The sequence below is a fragment of the Danio aesculapii genome, chromosome 4, assembly GCF_903798145.1.
Source record: "Danio aesculapii chromosome 4, fDanAes4.1, whole genome shotgun sequence".
In the NCBI taxonomy this organism is placed as follows: domain Eukaryota; kingdom Metazoa; phylum Chordata; class Actinopteri; order Cypriniformes; family Danionidae; genus Danio; species Danio aesculapii.
The window spans coordinates 50,103,649-50,130,869 of record NC_079438.1 but is presented as its reverse complement, the minus strand read 5'-3'; the positions used below and the strand labels follow the sequence as shown (position 1 = coordinate 50,130,869).

The 27,221-nt window shown below is 35.5% G+C and overlaps 1 protein-coding gene across 1 annotated transcript in view; it reads left to right on the top strand.

The window, feature by feature from the left end:
• The window catches only part of srgap1b (SLIT-ROBO Rho GTPase activating protein 1b), a 59,357-nt gene that overhangs the window by 12,650 nt on the left and 19,486 nt on the right, over positions 1 to 27,221 (top strand). Inside the window, exons 2-6 of the mRNA XM_056455983.1 lie at positions 9,957 to 10,152; positions 13,877 to 14,039; positions 16,235 to 16,297; positions 20,434 to 20,613; positions 24,957 to 25,085. Coding sequence (XP_056311958.1) covers positions 9,957 to 10,152; positions 13,877 to 14,039; positions 16,235 to 16,297; positions 20,434 to 20,613; positions 24,957 to 25,085 — 731 coding nt within the window. The remainder of the gene's footprint in view (positions 1 to 9,956; positions 10,153 to 13,876; positions 14,040 to 16,234; positions 16,298 to 20,433; positions 20,614 to 24,956; positions 25,086 to 27,221) is intronic.

Here is a 27,221-nt window from a genome sequence, read left to right as displayed (position 1 = left end):
GGATCATTGTCTTGCTGAAATGTCCACCCTGGATTCATCTTCATCATCATGTTAATGTCGATGTTGGATTGAAGCATCTAATATTCATTTACAATGACGAAGAGCTTACTGAAGAACTACTGAGAGATTTCAGCTGCTGTCTGGGCTTTCACTGCCTTTCTACACCTCCCTTTTTCATGTGTTCAATACTTTTTCCCTGTGTCATTTCATTACCATGCATAACTTCATTCGTAATTGAATTAGATTTGTTTTCTTTTCATATATGTATTTATTTGGTTGTGACCAACATCTGGTGAACATTTCAAGTCAACGGCACCTTTAGAAATGTGTTTTCTGAGAAAAATGGTGACGTGTTCAATACTTATTCCTCCCACTGTACACTCTACAGTATTAGCATTATTATGTTTGACTTATCTAGAGCCAAACATGAATTTATATTAATTAAAGTTGGTAATATGCCTTACTTTACACACACATTTTCTATTTAAAGCCATTTATTGCAATAAAAAAAGATTGAAATTAGTTTTAACACAAATTTTAATAAATAAACCCATCGGGTTCATTCAGTTTATGGACATTTGCAAATAAAATAAACGGCCTACACTGAAATATCTAAAGGCCAACTGGCTCCTTGTGCACCATTGCAGGTTATAAACCCTATTCATGCGAGTTTTACATGCATGCCCAAAGGGATGTTTTGACACAACCTGACTCTAAGATTCATAAGCAACACATTTGTCAATGCTAATGTGCTTTTATATGAGTGAGATGACCGAGAGAATGAGCGTTTGATTAAAGCAAAGGCTCAGAGAAGCAGCTTCAGAATGAACGGAGCTTTAGATGAATGGAAGAAAGCGAGGGAAGATCCAGAATACAAGTCTAGGCAGAAAATGGGAAATAAATGAGGAAGTGGCAGAGTCAGTGACATTAGTGTGTGTGCGTCTTGATACAGAATACAGTTATGGGTTCTTATCCTTCCACATGGTGTATTTTTGTGTGTGTGGCGGTCATGAGTGTGTATTTTGGTGCTGCTGTGGTTTGAAGTTCTTGTTTTTATTTTATGTCAAGCCATTTTAACCCATTGAGTGAGTGTGAAATCATGTGTGTGTGTGTGTGTGCAACCACATTTATGAAAATTATTTTTAGTGGCCCTAAATGGATCATTAAAATGAGGGTGTAAACACTGATTGAATTCAATATACAATTCCTGACTCGTGTGTGTGTGTGTGTGTGTGTGTGCGTGCGTGCGTGCGTGTGTGTGCGTGCGTGCGTGCGTGTGCGTGTGTTGGGGCATGTGCTTTAAGTGTGTGAGCTGCTTCATGTCCTGTGTGTTTGGCTCTATGTCCTGTGTGTGTGTTTATGTGTTGCTGTACAACAAGTGTGTTTGTTTGTGCATGTTTTTGTATATGAGTGTGTGTTCGATTTACGGCATGTGTCTCTGGAATTATGTGTGTGTGTTTGCTGTATGGCTTGTGTGTGTGTGTTTAAGCTTATGTTTATTAGTGCAGGTTTATCACTGTACTACAAGTGTGTTTGCTTGTGTATGTTTGTGTATATAAGCGTGTGTGTGTGTGTGCACGCGTGTGTGTGTGTGTGTGTGTGTGTGTGTGTGTGTGTGTGTGTGTGTGTGAGTATGCATGTTTGTGTCATTTTTTTGTGTTGCGTGTCTGGAATTTTGTGTGTATGTAATGTATGTGTATCTGTGTGCTTATTAAAGTGTGTGAAGTGTGTGTTTTGCTGTACAGTGTTTGTATATGTGTGATTGTGTGTGATTTTTGTTAAGGTACAGCATGTGCAGTGTGTTGCTGTATGGTATTTGATTGTGTGTGTGTGTGTGTGTGTGTGTGTGTGTGTGTGTGTGTGTGTATCCTTAAAGCTTGTGTTTATTAGTGTCTGTGTGTGTGTGTAGTGAAAGCTTCTTTATAAGTGTATATGCAAGTTTGTGTGTGTGTGTGTGTGTGTGTGTGTGTGTGTGTGTGTGTGTGTGTGTGTGTGTGTGTGTGTGTGTGTCTGTGTGTATGTGTGCGGTTGCTGTATAGCAATTGTTTATTAGTGCATGTTTTTGTATTCAAGTGTGTGCTGTCATATAGTGTGTGTGTGTGTGTGTGTGTGTCTCTCTGTTTGTGTGTGTTTGTGTGTGCATTTGCTTCATGCCATGTGTCTGTAAAATTGTGCGTGTGGTTTTTGCTGTACAACGTGTGTGTTTTGCTGTACGATGTGTGTAATTGTGTGTTGTTGTTTTTTTGTAGAGGTAAAGCGTTTGTAGTGTGTTGCTGTATGGTGTTTGAGCGTATATGCATTATTGTGTGTGTGTGTGTGTGTGTGTGTGTGTGTGTGTGCGCGTGTGTGTGTGTGTGTGTGTGTGTGTTGCTGTACAGCATTTGTGTGTTAGTGTTTGTACTGCTCTATAGTGTGTGTGTGTGTGTGTGTGTGTATGTTTATGTGTGTGTATAAATGTGATTCGCTATGCTTCAAGTGTGTGTGTGTGTGTGGGTATTAGTGTGCGTGTTGCTGTATGGCGTGCCTCCACACACTCCTCGCTCTCTCAGGTTGGTGAGCAGAAGTCTTGTTGCCATGGAGACAGTCTGAGCCAGGCTCGTGCCGCAGGGTATCAGACTTGCTCACCGCGGTCACAAGTTCAAAGGTCAAACTCCAGATCGACAGACACTCACAGAGAAATAATAATAATAATAAATCCAAAAATAGTTCAATATAATAATGTAACAACTTAAATAATGTGGACACAAGCCAATTTATTATTAATTGTTATTTCCAAATCTGTTATGATTTTATTTTTCATCATGCTAAATGTCCATGTTAGCATCATCATCATCATCACAGCGGGATACAGAGTTCATATTTCTCTGCTCGATTAAGCTCATCCTCTTGATTCCGCTTTTATATTGTTTTAATTCTCGTGGTCTGACTGTGGAAATGAGTCACCGTCTGTTTATTTGTAGTTTTAGTTTCTCATGCAGTTGTGCGGGGTTTTCCAGCAGGCGCTGCGGTTCACGAGGCTCTGAATGCAGTTTGTCCTGACGGCGGATGAGTGTGTTTGGGGTGTCAGTGTGAGAGGAGGTGCGGGACGGCCTGTGTGAGGATTCGCTCTGTTGCAGGCGCATGTTTTCTCCCTTGAGGTTGTGCCGAGATCTGCTCTGTCAGCAACAAATCTGCTAGTAAAATACTGAAGGATTTGCCAGACCGGTTAAATATTTGATCTTTTTTTATATTATCGACAAGATGATTAAGTTTATCAGCCAAGTTTTTTGCTATTACTAAAAATACTAATATACAAAAACAGACACCAATAATACCAAATACAAATACCAATAAAATGGTGTGTGTGTGTGTGTGTGTGTGTGTGTGTGTATTTATGCTGCATAGTTATGATACAGTAGTCAAAATTTGTTTTTCAAAATTGTCCTAAGACAAGAATAGGCATTGCTCAATAGTTTTAAGGCGATGAAAGGTGATGATCCACTTCAGTTGTTGACTACTGTATTTATATTTATAGCTGTATATTTAGATTTATATCAGTTGTTACATAGGAGTTCCACGTTTTCATTTATTTACTGCCCTAAATCGAGATTTCAAGAGTTCACACTTAGCTGATGATGGATTATAAAGCTTGTTTGGCATGCTGTCCCGGGAGAGAGCCCTGAGCTCATAAGATCCTCAAGCCCGGGGCTCCCTCCCATTGCAGTATATGGTGTTCCATTACACACACATACGCAAATATACAATCGCATACAAACATGCAACATTTACACACTCAATCATCACTAGTGTGTGCAAGTTAGTTGTGATATTAGCCATTTCTTTGTCAGAATACTTAGTTTTATTTAATCCATAAAGAATTCAAAAGGCAAATTAGATTATTTATGTATTTATTAACAGTCAAAATTACACCCATCAGCTTTATAAGGTGATAGTTCACCCAATAATGAAAGTGTACTCACTATTTACTTTATAAATAGTGTTTTTTTATCTGTTGTACACAAAAGAAGATATTTTGAAGAATGCTGAATACGTGCTGGCACCGATTAACATCCATAGTAGGAAAAAAAATGTATGGAAGTCAATGGGTGCCAGCTACCATGCAGCATTCTTCAAAATATCTTCTTTTATTTGTGCTTAACCGCTTAATTAGGTTTGGACCAAGTGAAGGGTGAGTAAATGATGAATTAAAATGTTTGGGTGAACTATCCCTTTATCCCTTTAAGGCATCGTGGCTCAATCAGGCGTATACCCATCTGAATCTCTATTGGATTGCAGGTTTTTTTTATATTGTATCAGAAGAGTCACCTTGCTCGCCATGCACACATATTACATGTCTCCAATTCTCACAGTCCTTCCCACAAACACACACACAGTCACACCCACACAGAGCTCGCGCCAAGCCTGCTGTCTCATCTGTTATTTGGAGCTGGAGCCGCACTGTGACATTAAACAGTTGGTCTGTGGAGAGAAAAAGAGAGGGGGAAAAGTGTGAGGGAGAAGAAGAAAAGAGGGAGAGAGGGGAAAAATGGAGAGAGAGAGCTGCTGAAGGGGAACAACTGAATGTTATTATTAACAGCGCTTATTAAGACACTGCAGGCAAAACGCAGCTTTTTCATGCACCTGCCGATTTGGAGATATTAAGCTATTCATAGTGTTTTGTTCAGTCTAATGTAAAGAAAATACCCAAATATGGGGTTCAGTAAATCGTTTGTTGCATGTTCAGTTTGTGATTTCGATTACAATTAGGCATGGGCTGGTATAAGATTCTGACGGTATACTAACCTTGGATGAAAATATCACGGTTTCACGGTATCATGGTATTGTGAGCAGTAAACATGTCAGGCTAAATACATTATAGATTTCTGCTGTCTTCATTTGTTTCAAAAAACAATTTAAAATACCAATCAAATGCCTAAATGTCTGACATGCCCCGCCTCCTTTTTATTTGCTTTAATTTAATGCGCTTGAGCTCAACCACTCTCATTTTTTTTTGAGAGAGAGTACAGTTAGTGGTATAGCCAGAGAGGCAGTTAAGATTAGGAAGGAAAGTGGAGACTAAATAGTTGAGTTTTTAGTCGTTTCTTGAAGACAGCAAGTGACTCTGCTGTTCGGATGCAGTTAGGGAGTTCATTCCACCAACTGGGCAGATTGAATGCGAGAGTTCGGGAAAGTGATTTCTTCCCTCTTAGGGATGGAACCACGAGGCGACGTTCATTCACAGAACGCAAGTTTCTGGAGGGCACATAAATCTGCAGAAGAGAGAGCAGATGAGAAAGAGCAAAGCCAGAGGTCGCTTTGTAAGCAAACATCAGAGCTTTGAATTTGATGCGAGCAGCAACTGGCAGCCAGTGCAAATGGGTGAGTAGCGGAGTGACGTGTGCCTCTCACTGGCAAAGCTGTGATTTAAAAACCAAACACGATTGGTTGTTTTTTTTTAAGGGGAGGGGCTACTTTGTCCCACCCTCTCTTCATATTTCCATTGAGATTATGTCAAACATCAAATAAAAAAAAATGCACATTTCAGAATTTCAAATGCCTCATTTGCATATTTAAACCTGACATTTCAGAAAAATTGTAATGATCAACTGTGGTATTATGGTGATTTAATAATAGTAAAATAAACTTTTGGTCACTTTATTTTAATGATCCGTTGGTTGAATTTAAGTTACATTGCATCTACATGCCGTCTAATTCTCATTAGATTATAAGTACACTGTTGAGGGTTAGTGTAAGTTGACTTGTACTTGCACTTGTACTTAAAAGTTTCTTATAGTCAGTTAAATGTCTGTTGAAGGAGCAGTATCAGCAGATATTAAACAGACAATCTACTAATACTCAAATGGACCATCAAAATAAAGTGTTTGCAAAATTTTTACCCTATTTTTTTTAACCCCTATTCACCTGTAGTAAATGAAAATGAAGACTGTCATTGCTTATTCACCCTCATGGTGTTTAAAGCTGAAGCATAGGCCTGTATTCAGGATTGAGAGCGCAAGGTTTTAGATTCAGCCATTTAAACAGCCATATGGGTCTGAATATTTCTTGTGAGTGTGTCCTGGAGGGAATATTGAGGTGTTTGTGGCCCTGTTTCAGAATCATTTGGCTGTTTTTCTCTCGCTCATTTGCATGCAGTTGCAATTAACAAATACAGCTAAGTGGCTTATGATGACTTATTCTGTTTTATATAGTTATACAATCTGTGATGCATCTGTGAAAGAAAATGAGAGAAATCGAGCATTTGCGAGAAATGAAGATCAAAATTTGATATCAAACGACAAATCTTTTTATTAACTTACTAAATTACTAACTGGAAATGAATCAATGACCAAATACTATACTATAAATAAAAACCCAAATAATCATACAAGCACACATGCGCACGCACACCCACCCAAGTAATCATACAATAACACACACACACACACACACACACACCCTAGTAACCATACAAGTACACACACACATAAGGTCAGGAGCTTGACAAAATTATTTTTTAAATATAGGAGTGCTAGGTGACACGATGGCTCAGTGGCTCAGTAGCACTGTCGCTCTCAGCAAGAAGGTCACTGGTTTGAGTCCTGGCTGGGTCAGTTGATATTTTTGTGTGGAATTTGCATGCCCTCCCCATGTTCAAGTGGGTTTCCCCCACAAAGACTTTTTTTTTTTTAATATTTCCCAAATTATGTTTAACAGAGCAAGGAAATTTTGACAGTATTTCTGATAATATTTTTTTCTTCTGGAGAAAGTCTTATTTGTTTTATTTCGGCAAGAATAAAAGCAGTTTTTAATTTTTTAAACATAATTTTAAGGTCAAAATTATTAGCCCCCTTTTTTTCTCAATAGTCTACAGAACAAACCATCATTATGATCATTCTAATAATTCAGGAGGTTTAATAATTCTGACTTCAGCTATATATATATATATATATATATATATATATATATATATATATATATATATATATATATATATATATATATATATATATATATATATATATATATATATATATATATAGTACAGTATATTTGAGTGCTGATATAAATTCATATTTCAGTAGTCAAAAGCACATGCTGTAGCAGAATTACTAAAAGTCTAGAAAAATAGAAAAAGTATAATTTCAAAATATCAACTGCACAAATAAAACACTTCACTTAACTTTGATTTCACTTAAAATTTCGATTAAGACACTAAAATCATTCATTCGTTTTCTTTTTGGCTTAGTTTCTTTATTCATCAGGGGTTGGCACAGCGGAATGAACCGCCAACTTATCCAGCATATGTTCAACCACCGGCTGCCCTTACGGCTGCAACCCATCACTGGGAAACATCCATACACACTCATTCACACACACACACACTAGGGCCAATTTAGCTTACCCAATTCACCTGTAGTGCATGATTTTGGACTTGTGGGGGAAACCGGAGCACCCGGAGGAAACCCACACGAACATGGGGAGAACATGCAAACTCCACACACAAATGCCAACTGACCCAGCCGAGGCTCAAACCAGCGACATTCTTGCTGTGAGGCGATTGTGCTACTCGCTGTGCCACTGTGACACCCTGACACTAACATTTCTAAACATACAAATGAACTGAAATAAAAACAAAATGTAGTCATTAAAAAAATGTAATGTACAAAAATAAATGACACAAAGTGAAATTATAATAAAAAAAAGAAATTTAAATATTAAAGCTAAATTAATTAATAAACTAAATAAATACATAAATGCTGAAATACACAACTTCAGTAGAAATACATTTAGAAAATGACGTTTGCTGTTTGTTTAAAGTACTTATTTAAAATGAGCTGAAACAACGAAATTCTTGAGGTTTTTTTGGGGAAAACTCAATTATTTTATGTTCAATGCACTTAAATTTGTAAAAATGAATAAGGGAACTTAATTCCTTCATGTTATCTCAACACAAATTGATTGTGTAGAATCCAGCAATTATTACAGCGTAGATTATAAAGCCATATAACTTTCTAAAAGTATTTTCTGGAGTTATACGCACTACTTTTGATACGCTTGCGTTGATTTTAACAGGAGGCTGAAGCACATGAAGACAGGAATTCTAATTGTAAGTGAGCGACCGCTTTAAAGAAATGGAGAAAAGCGAACTGCTCGTCCCATTAAACACACACACTAATCCTCATGGGATCCTCCACTCCACTACCTGTTGTCTTGGTAACGGCGGCGAGTGTGATAACCAGTGTGTTGTTAAGGAGGAATCCAGACCGGCTTGTTAGCAGGGAAAATCTCCGCTTCACAGAGCACAACTTCACATTGTGCTCAGATTGCTCAAAAGAAACGGCATGTCATGAGATGTTAGTACACTGAAGCTGCCATCACCCAAAGAAACGCAGTCTTTCTAAAGCCCAAAATTTAACTTGTTAGTATCCGTGTGTTGTCTACAGTGCATCTGGAAAGTATTCAAAGCGCTTCACTTTTTCCACATTTGTTTATGTTACAGGCTTATTCCAAAATGGATTAAATTCATTTATTTCCTCAAAATTCAACACACAATACCCCATAATGACAATGTGAAAAAAGAATTTTTAAATTGTCGCAAATTTATTCAAAATAAAAAAGCTGAAAAGTCACATGTACAGGTACATCAGTAATCACAGTGTTTGGTGTGAAGCTCTACATTGAGCTCAGGTACATTCTGTTTCCACTGATCAATCTTGAGATGTTTCAGCAGCTTAATTGGAGTTCACCTGTGGTAAATTCAGTTGATTTGGACATGATTTGAAAAGACATACACCTGTCTAGGGTTGACAGTGCATGTCAAACCAAGCATGAAGACAAAGGAACTGTCTGTAGATCTCCGAGACAGGATTGTCTGGAGGCACAAGGCTGGGGAAGGTTACAGAAACATTTCTGCTGCTCTGAAAGTTCCAATGAGCACAGTGGCCTCCATCATCCGTAAGAGGAAGATGTTTGGAACCATCAGGACTCTTCCTAGAGCTGGCCGCCCATCTGATCTGAGTGATCGGGGGAGAATGGCCTTAGTCAGGGAGGTGATCAATAACCCGATGGTCACTCTGTCTGAGCTCAAGTGTTCTTCTGTGGAGAGAGGAGAACCTTACAGAAGAACAACCATCTGTGCAGCAATCCACCAATCAGGCCTGTATGGTAGAGTGGCCAGACAGAAGCCACTCCCCGTCTGGAATTTGCCAAAAGGGATCTAAAGGACTCTCAGACCATAAGAAACAAAACTCTCTGGTCTGATGAGACTAAAATCGAACTCTTTGGAGTGAATGCCAGGCACCGCTCATCACCAGGCTAATGCCATCCATTACAGTGAAGCATGGTGGTGGCAGCATGATGCTGTGGCGATGATTCTCAGCAGCAAGGACTGGAAGACTAGTTAGGATAGAGGGAAAGATGAATGCAGCAATGCACAGAGACATCCTAAATGAAAACCTGCTTCAGAGAGTCTGTTAGGTTGTAATAACTTTTCCGAAACCCTTTTCCTGATCTTTTTGAATGAAATGCCTACTTAACAACATCCAATCAGCTGGCAGTAGAAAAAAACAAGCCACGCCCACTGCTTTCTCATTCAATATTCTGTTTTTCTAGAAACTGCATCACAATGTGAAAAAAGTTGCATCTTCTGGTTCATGTGGACTTTAATGTCTGGAACAGCTGTGATTATAACTTAAATCATATTGGCTGTTTTAAAAAAGGGAGTGGCTACTCAATATGCCCCGCCCCCATCTTAATATTTCATTTGACATTACATCACACATTGGAAATAAAAATCTGACCATTTTAAGGCACTTCAGTAGTGTTTTAAATGGCTGATTACATATAAATGTGTGTGTGTCTGCACATTGTTTGTACTATGAATCATAATGAATCTTTGTGATTATTTAGATGCTGTGTCCTTTAATATGTATTAGTTACTCCGAATAAAACAATCAAATGTGTGTGTTTGTGATCAGAGATTCGGTCTCAGTTGGTGGAACAGCAGAAATGTCTGGAGCAGCAGACGGACATGCGGGTTCAGCTCCTCCAGGACCTGCAGGATTTCTTCAGGAAGAAAGCCGAGATCGAGAGCGAATATTCGCGCAACCTGGAGAAGCTCGCCGAACGCTTTATGGCCAAAACCCGCAGCACCAAGGACCACCAACAGTACAAGTAAGTCGCGCTTGCACATCAATGATTCATGAGTCCTTTTTTAGCAACCGAATCAGGCAAGTTGTTTGGTTCATGTGCTTTTTTCTTTGCTTTCGTTCACCTCCAGATAATTTAAGGTGATGTATGGGATATATTTACCCATGATGCTTTGCAGATTCATACTTGAACGATGAGAGGAGAGGAGATTGCTTTTCAAGGTTGATCAGGTCCATAGTGATTCATTCAGGATTCAACTCATGATTCAGGCACAGCGAATAACAGCTCACATTTTAAAGCCGTTTCCCACTCAGAGCTGTTATAAGTTAGAGACTTATTCATTTTAAAGAACTTGCATTATTATTGGTATTTTTATGTAGATATATTTGTATTCCTAATTTTATGATGCTTTAAAGCACTTTAGTCAGTCATGTGGCTGTTAAAAACTTAAGCTAAGTTATTAAAACCAAAACAAACATAAAAGATAATTCAGAATACGATTAAAGGTATCATTTTTAGGTATAATGTGGACTTTTAGAAGTACCAAAATCACGAAAAACCAGATCAGAAAGCAAAAAAAACATAATTTCAAAATTACTAAACTGAAAAAATGCAAAAAGAATTAAAAGCTAATTGAATTTTTTAGCAAATATAGTGCTTTGTGTATATATAATATTAAAAAGTGGACTTTTAGTAGTAATATTGATAAAAATTAAAACAAATTCAAATGAAACAGAGTACAAAAATGGTCAGTTTAATTCAAGTTTATAAAAAAATGCAAAAAAAAGCTCATTGAAAATGTTACTGTGTATATATAATATTAAAATGAGTAATTTTAGTAGTAATAATTAAATTAAATAAGTAAATAAAATGAAACAAATAGCTCTAAAATGTGGAATAGAAGTCATCATAAATTAATATAAATATCAAAAGTACATATTAGCAGTCTTACTAAAACATAAAACTACTACTAGTGTGTGTGTTTCTGTGTTTGTGTGTTTGCACAAATGATTGAATTCAAAATATGATTAAAAATATAATTTATAATTGTTAATTGTAATATTACTAGTTTTTTTGCAATTATAGTGCTTTGTGTATATGTAATATTAAAAAGTGGACTTTCTGTAGTAATAATAATAAAATGAAAACAAATTCAAATGAAACAAAGAGTACTAAAATGTTCAAGTCAATTAAATTCAAGTTTATTATAATAAAAAAGCAAAAAACAAAACAAAAATAAACTAACTGAGTGATGTGTGTATATATAATATTAAAATGAAATGAAATATAAAATAAAATAAAATAAATAAATAAAATGATATAAATAGTACTAAAATGTGGAATAAAAATAATCAGAAAATAACAAAAGCACATATTAGCAGTCTTACTAAAACATAAAACTACTACTAGTGTATGTGTGTGTGTGTGTGTGTGTGTGTGTGTGTGTGTGTGTGTGTGTGTGTGTGTGTGTGTGTGTGTGTGTGTGTGTTCGCACATGAATGATTGAATTCACAATATGATTAAAAGTATCATTTTAGGTATACTGTGGACTTTTAGTACAACAAAAAAATACAAATAATAATAAAATAAGCAATAAAAGACACACTGTCACAATTACTAAACTGAAAAAATGCAACCCACATGGACCCAAGATTCTCACAGAAATCAGTCAAATTTGGTGATGAAAAAAATCATGGTTTGGCGTTACATTCAGTATGGGGGCGTGCGAGAGCTCTGCAGAGTGGATGGCAACATCAACAGCCTGCTATTCCGAAACCTATGTGTGACGTCACGGATATTACATCCATATCTTTTACAGTCAATAATTAGAAGTCAAAACCTAATAGAATAAAAGCTAATATAAATATTTAAAGCACATTTTAGCAGTCATACGGAAAACATTACTAAAGATATAAAACTGCTAGCAGGTGTGTGTGTGTGTGTGTGTGTGTGTGCACGCACATGAATGATTAAAGACTCATTTTCTCGCACCGAATCTGGCGAATGGTTTCGTTTCAGGTGCTGCTTATTATTACCTTTGCTTTCGTTCACTTCCAAATAATTTCTCCCTCTGGTTTGGTTCGCATTGGATTAGGGCGACGTCTGGAATACTTTACCCATGATGCTTTGCAGATTCATGCTTGAAAAATCAGAGATGGCAGAGGAGAAGCGCTTGTGTGCTGTAGTTATTGTTCTGTGTGTGTGTGTGTGTGTGTGTGTGTGTGTGTGTGTGTGTGTGTGTGTCTCATTAATGCAGATAACATTCTGCTGGGGAAATGGAGAGATGAGGGATGAGCGAGCGAGCAAGTGTGTGTGTGTGTGTGAGAGAGAGAGAGAGAGTTTGACAGTTTCTCTTGTGTTGAGTTTTTCTGCGTCCTCCTGCTGGACTGTTAGTGTGCAGGTCCTCATGGGGCGTCCCGTCGCTTGCCTGCTGAGCTTTGTGATTAGTCACTGGCTGCTGAAGACATTCGCCTCTTTGCTCCAAAATGGCTTCCCATTGTCTTTTAGCACCAGCCGTTGCTAATATAGAAGATCAAGTGTGTGAAACAAAATGGCGTCTTTTAGCTCACCTCTGCAGGTGATTTATAATCTTTACTCTCTACAGGAGCGAATACTGTTTGGAGCAACATTTTTTGGGTCAGTTCGTGAAAGAAAGGAGCACTTTTGGTCAGGAAGGATGCGGTGTGTTGATTAAGGGGGGTGTTAAAGTCATTTGTGATGTTAACAAATATTCAGGTTTTAACTCTGTAACTGCTGGTCGCACTTTTTGATCGTGAAAGTGAAATGTCCAGCTGAAATTGTTGTAAATCTTTGGTCTCCTTTTTAAAGAAGACATTGTCAGGTTGTTCTTGCAGTGAAAAGTTCAAAACATCTCATTTAGATAAATATTATGCTAGATTCATTTGATTTCATTGACTGATTTATTGATTCATTGAATCATTCATTGATTGACTTATTGATTTATTCATTCGTTGGCTTATTGATTCATTGATTGATTGACTTATTGATTCATCCATTGATTGACTTATTGGTTCATTCATTCGTTGACTTATTGATTCATTCGTTCATTGATGTTTTGATTCATTGACTTAACAATTTATTGATTCATTGACTTATTGATTCATTGATTAAGTGACTTATCGATTCATTAATTGATTGACTTATTGATTTATTCATTCATTGGCTTATGAATTAATTGACTTATTGATTCATTTATTGATTGATTATTGATTCATTGATTGACATTGATCCATTCATTGATGGACTTATTGATTCATTCATTGATTGACTTATCGATTCATTGATTCATCAATTCATTCACTAATTGACTAATTAATTGATTCATTCATTGACTTATTGAATTATTCATTCATTGACTTATGAATTGATTGACTTATTAATTGACTGACCTATTGATTCATGCATTCATTGACTTATCGATTCATTCACTGATTGACTAATTGATTGATTCATTCGTTGACCTATTGATTCGTTCATTCATTGACTTATTGATTTATTCATTCATTGACTTATTGATTTATTCATTTATTGACTTATTAATTATTTGATTGACTTATTGATTCATTCATTGATTGACTAATCAAGTCTTTCATTCATTGACTTAGTAATTCATTGGTTGATTTGGTTGTCAATATTTATTTAATTCCAGGTAACAAAACTAGCTTTAGCCTAATGGTTTCAGTGTATTGAACTCTATTAATCCTGCTGATATTGGCGTGCTCCTCAGGAAGGACCAGAATCTGCTGTCTCCAGTGAACTGCTGGTATCTGCTGCTGAACCAGGTGAGGAGGGAGAGTAAAGACCACGCCACACTGAGCGACCTTTACCTCAACAATGTCATCACTCGCTTCACACACGTCAGCGAGGACAACATGCGTCTGCTCAAGAAGGTAAGTACAGTCCTGTCAGATCAGCTCGAGTGCCCAAAACTACTGTAATTCTGGCCTCTTTGGGAAATATGAGCAAAGAAGATCTACTGAGAAAAATGTCTATTTTAATGTGCAAACCACTGAGCCACCGTGCCACCTGGAAATACATCAACATGACTCAGTGACTTCCAGTTCATGCAGCCTTTAAGAAGGTCTTGAAGTTAGAAATTCTCCAGGACTACAGCTTGATATCCATAGAAATTGTTTGAAAAGGTTTCAAGAAAAAAGCTTCTATTCTCATCCAAAACAAACTCAAGTGTCTTCAGAATTTTGTTAAATAAGGTTAAACAATAAAGACTTATTTTATCTTTGTTCATATTTACCAAAGGATCCACTATTTGTTAAGGGCATAGTGTCATTTCATAAAACTTAACGCTGGAAACATGCATTCACTACAGATTCTGATGGCAGATGAAAGCACATTTGTCCCTTGCATGTGAACTTCTTGTTCCTCTTGTAATTATGATGTTAGTAAAACTGAATTTGCTCCTCTTTTGTTTTAATCCTGTCTGTATTATTGCAAGACTCTCGGATTCTGTGGTTTTATTTTTTGTGGATTCGCGATTCATTATTCAGTCTTTGTCTCTGTAGAATCCAACACAGTGGTGGTTTATTTATAAGCGAGTTGCTTTTTTTGTGTGGACCAGTACTAATGCAGTAACATTAGAAGAATGGCCCAAGAAACATACAGTAAATGCATATAAATGTAAATGCATTAAAATACACTGCTAAAATAATTTTCTTGTTATTTTTGCCTTTATTTTTCAGTAAAAATTACATTCTTGTTTTTAAATATTGTACAATTCATTTAAGGGAATTAGAAAACTAATTTTATTTATATATATATATATATATATATATATATATATATATATATATATATATATATATATATATATATATATATTAGGGTTGTCAGGATACTGGTATCCGGTACCAATTGATACTAATGTTTTAAAAACGTCCATCGTTCATTTCCCGCTAATATTTGAGCGCTACTTAGTACGTTCCTAAACAGCGCTGATTTGCCATTGTGTTCACATGCTCAACAGAAATGACTGTGATTGGCCATAGGTCATCAGTTCACCGAACACTGGAGTGTTTCAAAGTCACGTCGATCAGCTGGTTTGTCTGTATAAGCTGACATACAAGCGATCCGCTGATGAATCGTGGCTGTAAAACGCTCCTTTTTATTCATTTAATTTTATTTTTTGCTTTAAGCATGAAGTTACTGAACTTAGATTTTTCTTTCATAAAATGACTTTGATAAGAGGACAAGTAAAGATTTCTAACATTTTTGCATGCATGCATCTTGATTACAACTGATCTCTATTGTTATATAAAATATAATCCAGAATACAATGTAATGGTGTGAATTAAGGGTCTGTATTTTAAATAATAATGTTAATAATTAAAATAATAGATAATATAAATATACATTTGACAATGTCAATTCTAGGAAAAAGTCTAAAACTGGATAACTTAAGAGCTGTGGTTAATAAATGATATTTTAGTGCATTTAAAAAAACAAATAGACAGAAATCAATACAGATCACTAGTGTAATTCAGTCATTTTCCTTCAGATTAGTCCCTTTATTCATCAGGGGTCACCACAGCGGAATGAACCACCAACTTATCCAGTATATGTTTTACACAGCGGATGCCCTTCCACCTGCAACCCAGTGCTGGAAAACACCCATACACACTCTTTCACACATACACTACGGCCAATTTAGTTTATTCAATTCATCTATATCTCATGTCTTTGAACTGTGGGAGAAACTGAAGCACCCGGAGGAACATGCAAACTCCACATAGAAATGCCAACTGACCCAGCTGGGGCTCAAATCAGCGATCTTCTTGCTGTGAGGTGACAGTGCTAACCAATGTGCCACTGTGTCACCCATCACTAGTGTAATGCAAAATAAAAATGTGACCGGGTGTATTTGATAAACCTAAACATTGGAGTTGAACTGTGGCTTATAACATGACTGACCCAAGGTCAGTAAAGCAACAATGGACATTGGAGACATTTTGATCTGTCATGTTAGTTCAGAATTGACAAAGTGAGGAGAGCAATTTCTTGGCTGTACATCAGAGTTGACCCTCTCTCTCTCTGTCCATTATAACACACCTCCTGTTTTTTCATCCCACAGAGCAAAGAGATCATTTTCCAGCTGCAAGAAGACCTGATGAAGATCCTTAACGAACTCTACACGGTGAGCTTGTCTCATTCTCTCTCATCAGCCACTCAATCTCTTTTTGGATTACTTCTTTATCCCTTCACTTTGCTGCCCCTTTTCTCTCTCTCTCATTTTATCATTCCATCAATATGTAATTCAGCTCCTCCGTCATCGACGACACTCTGTCTCTCACTTTTCCTCCTCCAAAACTGCATCGCTTTCATCTGACTTCTGTTTGCTGGATCTAGCATTTCAGAATTGCTCTTTGCTTTTGTGATGACAGTTTAATAATTCATGCTAACATAACATTATGGTAAGCATGGTAGAAACATCCTAAAATGTGTTGATGCATGCTAATCAAGATGATAATTTGTGCTAGCAAAGTGTTTAACACTTTATAAACATGAAGTCATTGCATGCTAGAAATACCAAACCTAACCATGTTAGAACTATTCTAGGCATGGTAAAACATGTCTATTCTTACTAGTAATATAAAACCATATCTAACCATGCTATAAATATGTTAGCAACATGTCAATTAATGTTAGAAACTTGTTAGCAACATGTTAAGTCATGCTAACAGTAACATAACCGTGTTAAATCGTTAATAAATTAACCATGCTAGAAAGAAACACTTATTCAACATATTAATTAATGTTAGAAATGTTCTAGAAATGTACCTTTAAATGTTAACTCGTGTGATCAGCGTGTTGTTTGTAGCATGCTAATCATAGTAGCAATGTGCTATACATTAAGCAATTTCTTAAGACTTTCTAGGATCCGAAACAGAAACGTTAATCATCTGTAATTGTTTTTAAGCACAGTTATGTATATTTGACCAAGCAATGTATTGATGCATGCTAATCAAGAAGATAACATGTGCTAGCAAAGTGTTTAACACTTTATAAACATGAAGTCGTTGCATGCTAGAAATACCAAACATAACCATGTTAGAACCATTCTAGGCATGGTAAAACATGTCTATTCTTGCTAGTAATATAAAACAGTATCTTACCATGCTATAAACATGCTAGCAACATGTCAATTAATGTTAGAAACTTGTTAGCAACATGTTAAGTCATGCTAACAGTAACATAACCGTGTTAAATCATTAATAAATTAACCATGCTAGAAAGGTACGAGTAGCACACTTATTCAGCATATAAATTAATGTTAGAAATGTTCTAGAAATGCATCTTTAAATGTTAACTCGTGTGATCAGAGTGTTGTTTGTAGCATGCTAATTATAGTAGCAATGTGCTATACATTAAGCAATTTCTTAAGACTTTCTAGGATCCGAAACAGAAATGTTATTCATCTGTAATTGTTTTTAAGCACCGTTATGTATATTTGACCTGGATGTGAGCTTGTTTGACAGGACTGAAGTCTTAAAAGCCAGCAGCTCTTGCATAAATAACCTTGATAAAACAAAAACACGCAGCGCGCATTAAATCTGTCAGCCGAGCTTACCGCTAAGGCGAGGAACACGCTAAAAATGAGATGAATTCTCTGAACCAAAGTACTCCAAGTTCAAGAAGTTTCCACCCCACTGCAGCCTTCATGTAAGCAGTTTTGTGTCCTTGTTGAGAAGGATTTACATCAGAGTTTGAGAGCTGAACAGAGAGAATGTTGCATGATTTAGCTTGTAGCATGAAGGTTTTTTTTCTTTTGACAGCTGGAGCTTTCTCTCCAAATATCATGTGTAATGTTGGCTCACCTTACATATCAAATATTAACATCAATGATTTGTCTCTCGTTTGTGAAATGTCATCAGAAAGACTACTTAACTATGCTAACATTAGCATGATGGTTACGAAATGTAAATCATGTAAGCGTTATGATTAGCATGTTAAATGCTTTACGTTTGGTCAAGTCATGACAAAATGAATGTATTTATGAGTTTAAAGCATGTGAAAATACCACACCGTATAGAAATCTGTTATATCATCACCTTGGAACTATAAGGTTCTATCTGCATTCTGAATGATCTTGAAATTGTGAGCTTTAAAGTTTTTTGCATTCCATGTAGCAAACAATATGTGTGTAACAGTTGTCTTTCACACATTAACATGACAGAGACCCTAAATGTACTCAATGTAAATGATATTAAATTTGCAAATTTGGGTAAAAATAACAGGGCAAAATGCAGATAGAAGCTTCTAATTCTGCTTGGAATTATAAGCTTCTGTCTGGCAGATTATTAATCACAGCATTACTTTTCAAGAAATACAATCAGCCTGCATTAATTAATATTATAATAATTCATAATAAAAAATTAATAATTTTAAATTAATATAAAAAAATATATATTAATAATTCATAATTTAAAAAATTGTGTTGTAAATATGTTGATGTTTGAGATAGTTAATTTTTTGTTTTCTGTAACATAAATGTTTTAGGATGAATATTTTTTCTTGTTTAAATTTAACATACAAGGCTGAGCTCAATATTTTATCCAGTGCAGATGATAATTTGATGTCATTAAAATGGTCATATGTATTGAATTATATGCTTCACGTCTATTATATTTATTGAATTACATGCCCCGTGAATTAAGTGTTCAATTAAGGCTTAATATCAAATTTAAAGACTTTAAAAGAAAACTTCACACTGAAAATGCTTCACTGACTATATATACACAAATAAATATTTCACATTTAATATTTTATTTTTTAATTAATTCTTTTTCAACAATGTCAAATGTAACATCTCAATGTCAGAAAATGCTTCTAAGTCATACGATTTTCACGGATCTTTTCAGCTTAAATTTAGTGTGATGCAGCATTATTTAGTTGACTCTGATTTTGTTTCTTTCTGATCTTTCCCAATGTCAACTGAGCAGTCCGGTTAAATGACAAAGAAAGCTGATCCTGATTGGTCCTTGTGCGTGCATTCGAAATGCTGAAAGAACATTTTACACCCAAACTAGAGTTCGACTGTAGATAAAACCCTTCATGATGCATAATGTAAATAATTTATCATTTAATAAGAATATATGAATAACTCAATTTTGACAAAAATGTCAGATAGATCCTTAAAATTCTAAGGTGACAATATAGAAATATATGCAAATTACTGTACATGTGTAACATGCATATTCAGGTTTTGATTCGGCATATATAAAATATGTCACTGAATGCAACACATATTGCAAAAAATGTCTGTTTTATATATGTATAAAGATTTGGAATTATAAATACGCACACTTTCATTTAAGTAACAGTTCCTACCATTTACAACCCCTATCATTTAGAGATTAACTGTTCATAAGCACTTATAAAGTATGATCTTATTTTACATCCCTAATCCTAAAATTCCTAAACCCAACTGTTACCTTACTAACTGATAATAAGCAGCTAATTAGTAGTTTATTGAGCAAATGGTCTTATTTATTGTTTGATAATGGCTTGTTAATAGCATGTAGTGTACATTGAAATAAAGTGTGAACATATGCACATGTATGTTCAAATATATTAGCTATGATGTATGTTATAGTATGTTCATATATGGCCATATATCAGATTCCATATCGTAATTCCATTCCATCTGTTGCATCTATACATAATTCCATTCCATCTATTGTTAAGTCATTAACAATAAATCCATTCAAGTTGCATCTACAAAACAAGTAATTGTACATTATGATAGAACATATAATGATGCCATTTACAGCACCTTAATAAACGGACTTGCCTGAAGCAGTATTTACCTAAATATTCAATTCTTTTTGTTTTTGTTTTTTTAATTCATGGTTTAATCAGGTACACATCATGGCGTTGTTGTTGCTGCTTTTTGGTATCATTGGTATTGTTATGCCCCGGTTGGCTCGGAGGATGAAAAGGGCTAAACCTAATTATGACAACCCAATATATGTTTTATTATGACATATATTGAGACGTTAGCTGCTGTGGATCGCCGCAGACAACGGATGTGGCAAAAAATGCTTCGCTTTCTTTACAATAAAAATAAGAGAGAAAAAAAGAATATTTAATCACCTAAAATATTTGTACATCTTTTTATATTCGAATTGAAAAATTCTTCGAGCTGGAAAAAAACCACAAGGAGATGCAGACACACAGGCATGAATGATAAAAATGTGCTGTGTTAATTGAAAGGCGTTTGGGCTCTAGCACTGCGAGTAATGTAGTTTTCTGGCTGCTCTGCCCCTGCAGGTGATGAAGACCTATCACATGTATCACACCGAGACTCTGAGTGCCGAGAATAAGCTAAAAGAGGCGGAGAGGCAGGGTGAGCGACAGGGCCGAGGCGGGGAGGCCGTTTTCAGTCTGCGCACTGAAGACCGCCACCAACGGCGCAACGCGGCTCGCAAGATCCAGAAGATGAAGGAGAAGGTGAGCTCCCGATCTTTATGTGTGATTCATTCGGTTTTATTTCATTTTGGACATCTTTGTGTTATTTCTAGGAGTGTAACGGTATGTTAAAATTACAGTTCAGTTACTACATCAGTATGTATGTTTTCGGTACAGAATGGGACGACTAAAGCATAACAAAAGTAAATCCTATTTTATTTGCATGTTTTTTTATTGAACAGTGGTTTACTAAACACTTTTCTCTGTCTTTAAAATTAATGATTAAAAAATCCAAATTAGATAATGTTTTAAAATATATATAGGAAGCGCTATTACTTGCACATTATTATAATATTGAATTATTTTTAGATATAATAATAATAATAATAATAATAATAGTATTACTACTACTTCTACTACTTCTGTTTCTTCTACTACTAATAATAAACACTTAAAAAAGCGCTCCAAACATGTAAATAAGGCAGTTTTTTTAATATTGAAGTAACTCTTTACCCAAAAATGCTAATTTTGTCATCATTTGAACACAAAAGAAGATATTTCTTGGCAGCCATTGACACCCATATATTTTTTTCCCCCTATTATTGATGTCAGTAGCTTTCATGTTCCAACATTCTGCAAAATATCTTCTTTTGTGTTCAACAGAAGTTCATTTTGAGGTGAACTATCCCCTTTTAAGATCTATATGTTCTCCCAATTCAGTTTTGAAATGCAGTCATTTCAGCAGTAGCTTTTATTACTCGTTTTAAAGAGTAATTATTTTAAACCTCCAGTAAGTGATGAATACATCAGTGATACCATATTTTGAGATGAGTTGTGTGCTACAGTATGTAACGTCTGGTAAAGCTTTATTTGCATGTTTTTTTATTGAACATTATTAAACACTTTTCTCTGTCTTTAAATTTAATGATAAAAACCCAAATCAGATAATGTTTTAAAATATATAAGAAGCGCTATTACTTGCACATTATTATAATATTAAAGGCTTAAATTAACAACAGATCCCAAAACTGTTAAAGTCAATTAATATTTATCAATATGATATTATAATAATACTTTTACTATTACTACTTTTACTAATAATAACAAAAAAGTGCTCCAAACATGTAGAAAAGTAAGTTTATTTAATATTAAAGGAACGGTTTACCTAAAAATTTAAATTCTGTCATCATTTCAACACAAAAGAAGATATTTTTTGCCAGCCATTGACATCCATAGTTATTTTCCCCTATTATTTATCTCAATAGCTTTCATGTTACAACATTCTGCAAAATATCTTCTTTTGTGTTCAGCAGAAGTTCATTTTGAAGTGAACTATCCCCTTTTAATACCTATATCTAATTATAACATAGTTTGTACTCTCAGTTCAATCCTGAAATGCAGTAATTTAAATAGTGCTCATTTTCATTAAGTGATCATCAGTGGCATTATATTGTGAGATGAACAGTGTGCTATGCAATGTCTGGTGAAGCTTTATTAATGCGTCAACTGAAATGGCATAGGCTAAAAGATTGACATTGGGATTTAAGAATCAATATTGATTGCTTAAAATTTAGATGCATAAATTGAAATTCCTCACATGCTGGGGTTTGAAGAATACGTTAATCAAACCAAAAGATTCATGCCTTCTGATTTAAGAAAAAAAACTGCATTGTTATGCACCTATTGTAATATACCTAGTGTGTATTTTGCTGTTTGTGATGTGAGTGTATCATCCACTATGCAAATGAGATTCCTTGCATTTTAATGTGCCAGATGTGTTTCCAGAAATAGAGTGCAAAGTTCATTTGTCTTGATGAAACGCTGTGAACTGGAGATCTGGAGCAATCCGGCGGACATTATGAGGGAATCATTTCTGATTTATGCATAGCCAGCTTGAAAATGAGGTGGTTTTTGTTGGTCTGGTGAGCTTAGATGATTTAATACTCCTTTATTATGTTGGTCTCTGTTTGACTATTGGGAGGTTAGTTTAATTTGCTGCTATATTAATGTCTTAAACTGAAGATATTATAACATTCATTATATCATAGTACAGGTACAGCATGAATGATCAGAATGCTCTCTAGAGAAGGAAAGCAAATATGAGCAGCCATTTTGCAGTCTGTTCTGTAACCGAAACCCATTGATAATTTTTTTTAGAGCACCGTATGGTTTCTACACGAGTATAAACTTACCCAGGAGACTATAATGTCAGCCTGTAAATGAGGCAGTCTATATATATACAGTAGTTTCTCTTCAGAGCATTAATTTTCCAGCATATATACCCCCGGTGATGCACCATGTGTTCACGCCATTTCGGCACGGCATTCATTTTTCTCTTCTTTCATAAAGAGGAGGAACTGTTAATGTGAGCAATGGATACAGTATTGGACAGAATCGGTAGATAGGAGATCCAATGGACAGAGACGACATTACTTTTTTTCGTTCTATCTATCTATCTATCTATCTATCTATCTATCTATCTATCTATCTATCTATCTATCTATCTATCTATCTATCTATCTATCTATCTATCTATCTATCTGTCTGTCTGTCTGTCTGTCTGTCTGTCTGTCTGTCTGTCTGTCTGTCTGTCTGTCTGTCTGTCTGTCTGTCTGTCTGTCTGTCCGTCTGTCTGTCGTTCTATCTATCTATCGTTCTATCTATCTATCTATCTATCTATCTATCTATCTATCTATCTATCTATCTATCTATCTATCTATCTATCTATCTATCTATCTATCGTTCTGTCTGTCTGTCTGTCTGTCTGTCTGTCTGTCTGTCTGTCTGTCTGTCTGTCTATCTATCTATCTATCTATCTATCTATCTATCTATCTATCTATCTATCTATCTATCTGTCTGTCTGTCTGTCTGTCTGTCTGTCTGTCTGTCTGTCTGTCTGTCTGTCTGTCTGTCTGTCTGTCTGTCTGTCTGTCCGTCTGTCTGTCGTTCTATCTATCTATCGTTCTATCGTTCTATCTATCTATCTATCTATCTATCTATCGTTCTGTCTGTCTGTCTGTCTGTCTGTCTGTCTGTCTGTCTGTCTGTCTGTCTGTCTGTCGTTCTATCTATCTATCTATCTATCTATCTATCTATCTATCTATCTATCTATCTATCTATCTATCTATCTATCTATCTATCTGTCTGTCTGTCTGTCTGTCTGTCTGTCTGTCTATCTATCTATCTGTCTGTCTTATCTATCTATCTATCTATCTATCTATCTATCTATCTGTCTGTCTGTCTGTCTGTCTGTCTGTCTGTCTGTCTGTCTATCTATCTATCGTTCTGTCTGTCTGTCTGTCTGTCTATCTATCTATCTATCTATCTATCTATCTATCTATCTATCTATCTATCTATCTATCTATCTATCTATCTATCTATCTATCTATCTATCTATCTATCTATCTATCTATCTATCTATCGTTCTATCTATCTATCTATCTATCTATCGTTCTATCTATCTATCTATCTATCGTTCTATCTGTGGAATATAAAACAGATTTGTATTTATTTCTTGCAACACTTGACCCGCCTCAGAGTTGTTCTGATTGGTCCACTGCTTTGGAACTGACATAAGAAGCAGAGATGCAAAAACATAATCATCTTCCATGATCGATCCATCAAGCACGTGTTTACATAGAAAACAATGGAAAAGCAAACTGAAATAAAACGCATTCTATGTGAATCAATCAATCAGAATCACATATCCCCATATGGTAAAAATTATATATTTTGAAATATATTGCAAAATATACAGAAAAATGGCCAAAAATATTTTAGCAAATATATATTTTTAGCCATTTTTTTTGGTATATTTTGCAATATATTTCAAAATATATGTGTATAAATATATTTTCGGCAAATACATTTTTTTGACCATTTTAGAAAATATATTTTAAAATATATTTTGCCCTTCATACATGTCAACAAACTCTATTTGGACATCAGCCAATCATAATACTTAAATGTACAAATTTAACAATTCAACAACCCCATAGTATAAATTAGAATAATTACTACTCTTTTGAACTTTCTCTTCTTCAAAGAATTAGCATTGACAATAAGACATTAATCCTCATTATTGACACTGTATCATTAATGTATCTGAATGCTCCCTGCTTGATGTAATGATAATGTTTCTTTAAAAGATCAGTGGGTTTTACCAACAGCTGAGAAACCTTAATTAAAGGAGCAATTCCAATCACCAGACATAAGCCAAGCCTCGCTGTGCTAACACTCTGCCATTAGAAACAAGTTAGTCGATAGGCCGTCAATAAAAGCGTTTTATCTTGATGCCCTGATGGAGATATAGCACTTATTCAACACTTTGTCCTTCTCTCGCTATCCTTTAACCTCTATCTCACTCTTTCTTTCTTTTTTTTCAGCGCCAAGCCAAGTACTCTGAGAACAAACTGAAGGTTATGAAAGCACGGAACGAGTATCTGTTGACTCTGGAGGCCACGAACGCATCCCTGTTTAAATATTACATCCACGACCTGTCGCATCTGACTGACGTGAGTATCTGACTGTGAATTGACGGCAGGAAATTGCCGCTGCATGAAGGGCATGGTGTTGTGGGTTGCGCTTTATTTGCTTTTTCAGCATGCACTGAAATGAATTATAGTCCTGATTAATAATCACTAATTAAGGCAGCCTCCATTGCCTTTAATTAGAGACAAACACAGCCTGTAACAGGCAGGATGGGTTGGAGATTAAGCCTTTAATTACAAACACACATTAGCGCATTCTGAAACGGGACATGTTTGGAAAGCAGTAGTAGTGCGCTAGTTAGTGCTTACTGTGTAGTCTACACTGTCCTGAAGGTTTTTTTTTATCTATCTATCTATCTATCTATCTATCTATCTATCTATCTATCTATCTATCTATCTATCTATCTATCTATCTATCTATCTATCTATCTATCTATCTATCTATCTATCTATCTATCTATCTATCTATCTATCTATCTATCTATCGTTCTATCTATCTATCTATCTATCGTTCTATCGTTCTGTCTGTCTGTCGTTCTGTCTATCGTTCTATCTCGTTCTATCTATCTATCTATCCATCTATCCATCTATCCATCCATTCATCTATCTATCTATCTATCTATCTATCTATCTATCTATCTATCTATCTATCTATCTATCTATCTATCTATCTATCTATCTATCTATCTATCTATCTATCTATCGTTCTGTCTGTCTGTCTGTCTATCGTTCTATCTATCGTTCTATCTGTCTGTCTGTCTATCGTTCTATCTATCGTTCTATCTATCTATCTATCTATCTATCTATCTATCTATCTATCTATCTATCTATCTATCTATCTATCTATCTATCTATCTATCTATCTATCTATCTATCTATCTATCTATCTATCTATCTATCTATCTATCTGTCATAACTACCAAGACAGCATAACTTGTCATAAATATGTCATAAACATGATTGTCATGAGGCCATTGTAATTGAATTGAAGTGAATTTTATAACCACGTCATTAATATTTTTTTCTTAACCTCCACTAGTGGTGCAAATTGAATTTGTCATAAAAATGTTATTAAATATCATGAAATATTAATGATGCTATTACAAAATGATTTGACAGAGTATTGACACTTTTAATGATACATTTTAATGATAGATTCAGTTTGTTCCACTGATGAAGTGATCAGACAAATATTCATGACACATTTATAATGGCCTCAAGACAATCTAGATAGATAGATAGATGGATGGATGGATGGATGGATGGATATGAGTAACTTGCACCATTAGTCTGATGCCTGGTTGAGTGCAATAGTTTCCTCAATGCTACAGAAAGGTGCCATTTCTCACACAGGTCGAGCTTCGGTTTGCTGTGTCTGTTGTTTTGCTCATTAGAGTTTTCAGCAGGCCGATGGTGGTCAGCAATATCTGGCCGATCGTAGCGCTGCGTCTCTCTGACCTTCACGGAGGTCAAACCTGCTCGCACCGAGATAAAGAGAGCAGGAGAATATGTGCATGTGGGTGGCTAAAAGAGAGAGACTGTGTGGGGGTGGGAAGTGAGATATACAGTAAAAGCCTGGATGAAAAAAACCCTTCAAATTAACCCTGACAACACAAGCCATGTTGGATAATTTCCAGATAAACGCTTTAAAGGGATAGTTCACCCAAAAATGATTTACTCCCTTGTTCCAAACCTGTTTGAGTCAAAATATTTTGAGGACTGTGACATTCATTGTAGGAAAAATGTCAGTAAAAGATACCAAATTTACATTTTTGGGGTGAACTGTCCCTTTAAAATACTAGTTTGTCTATCATAAGCAACAGCACTACACTTCTCTCTGAAAATCAATTGTGTGTGATGTGTTAGAGCTGCATGTAATTGAAAGACAAGCTGACATTGATATTATACACACAAATTCATCAGTGTTAAATTCTCAGTGTTAAAGCATTTCAGAGTAAAGTGTTGACATTATAGAGTTATATTATGATAAATTAAATCAGAGTTCGAATATGATTGGATCCAGTGTAAATTCATGGAGTTACAACTAACCAGGGCTTAATTTGGATCCGGATCCAGCACCTCTAAAATCGCACCCCGGCCCCGCCCTGCTCCGCTCTTTAATTTCACCTGCGACACCACCCCCCCCCCCCCCCAAATATA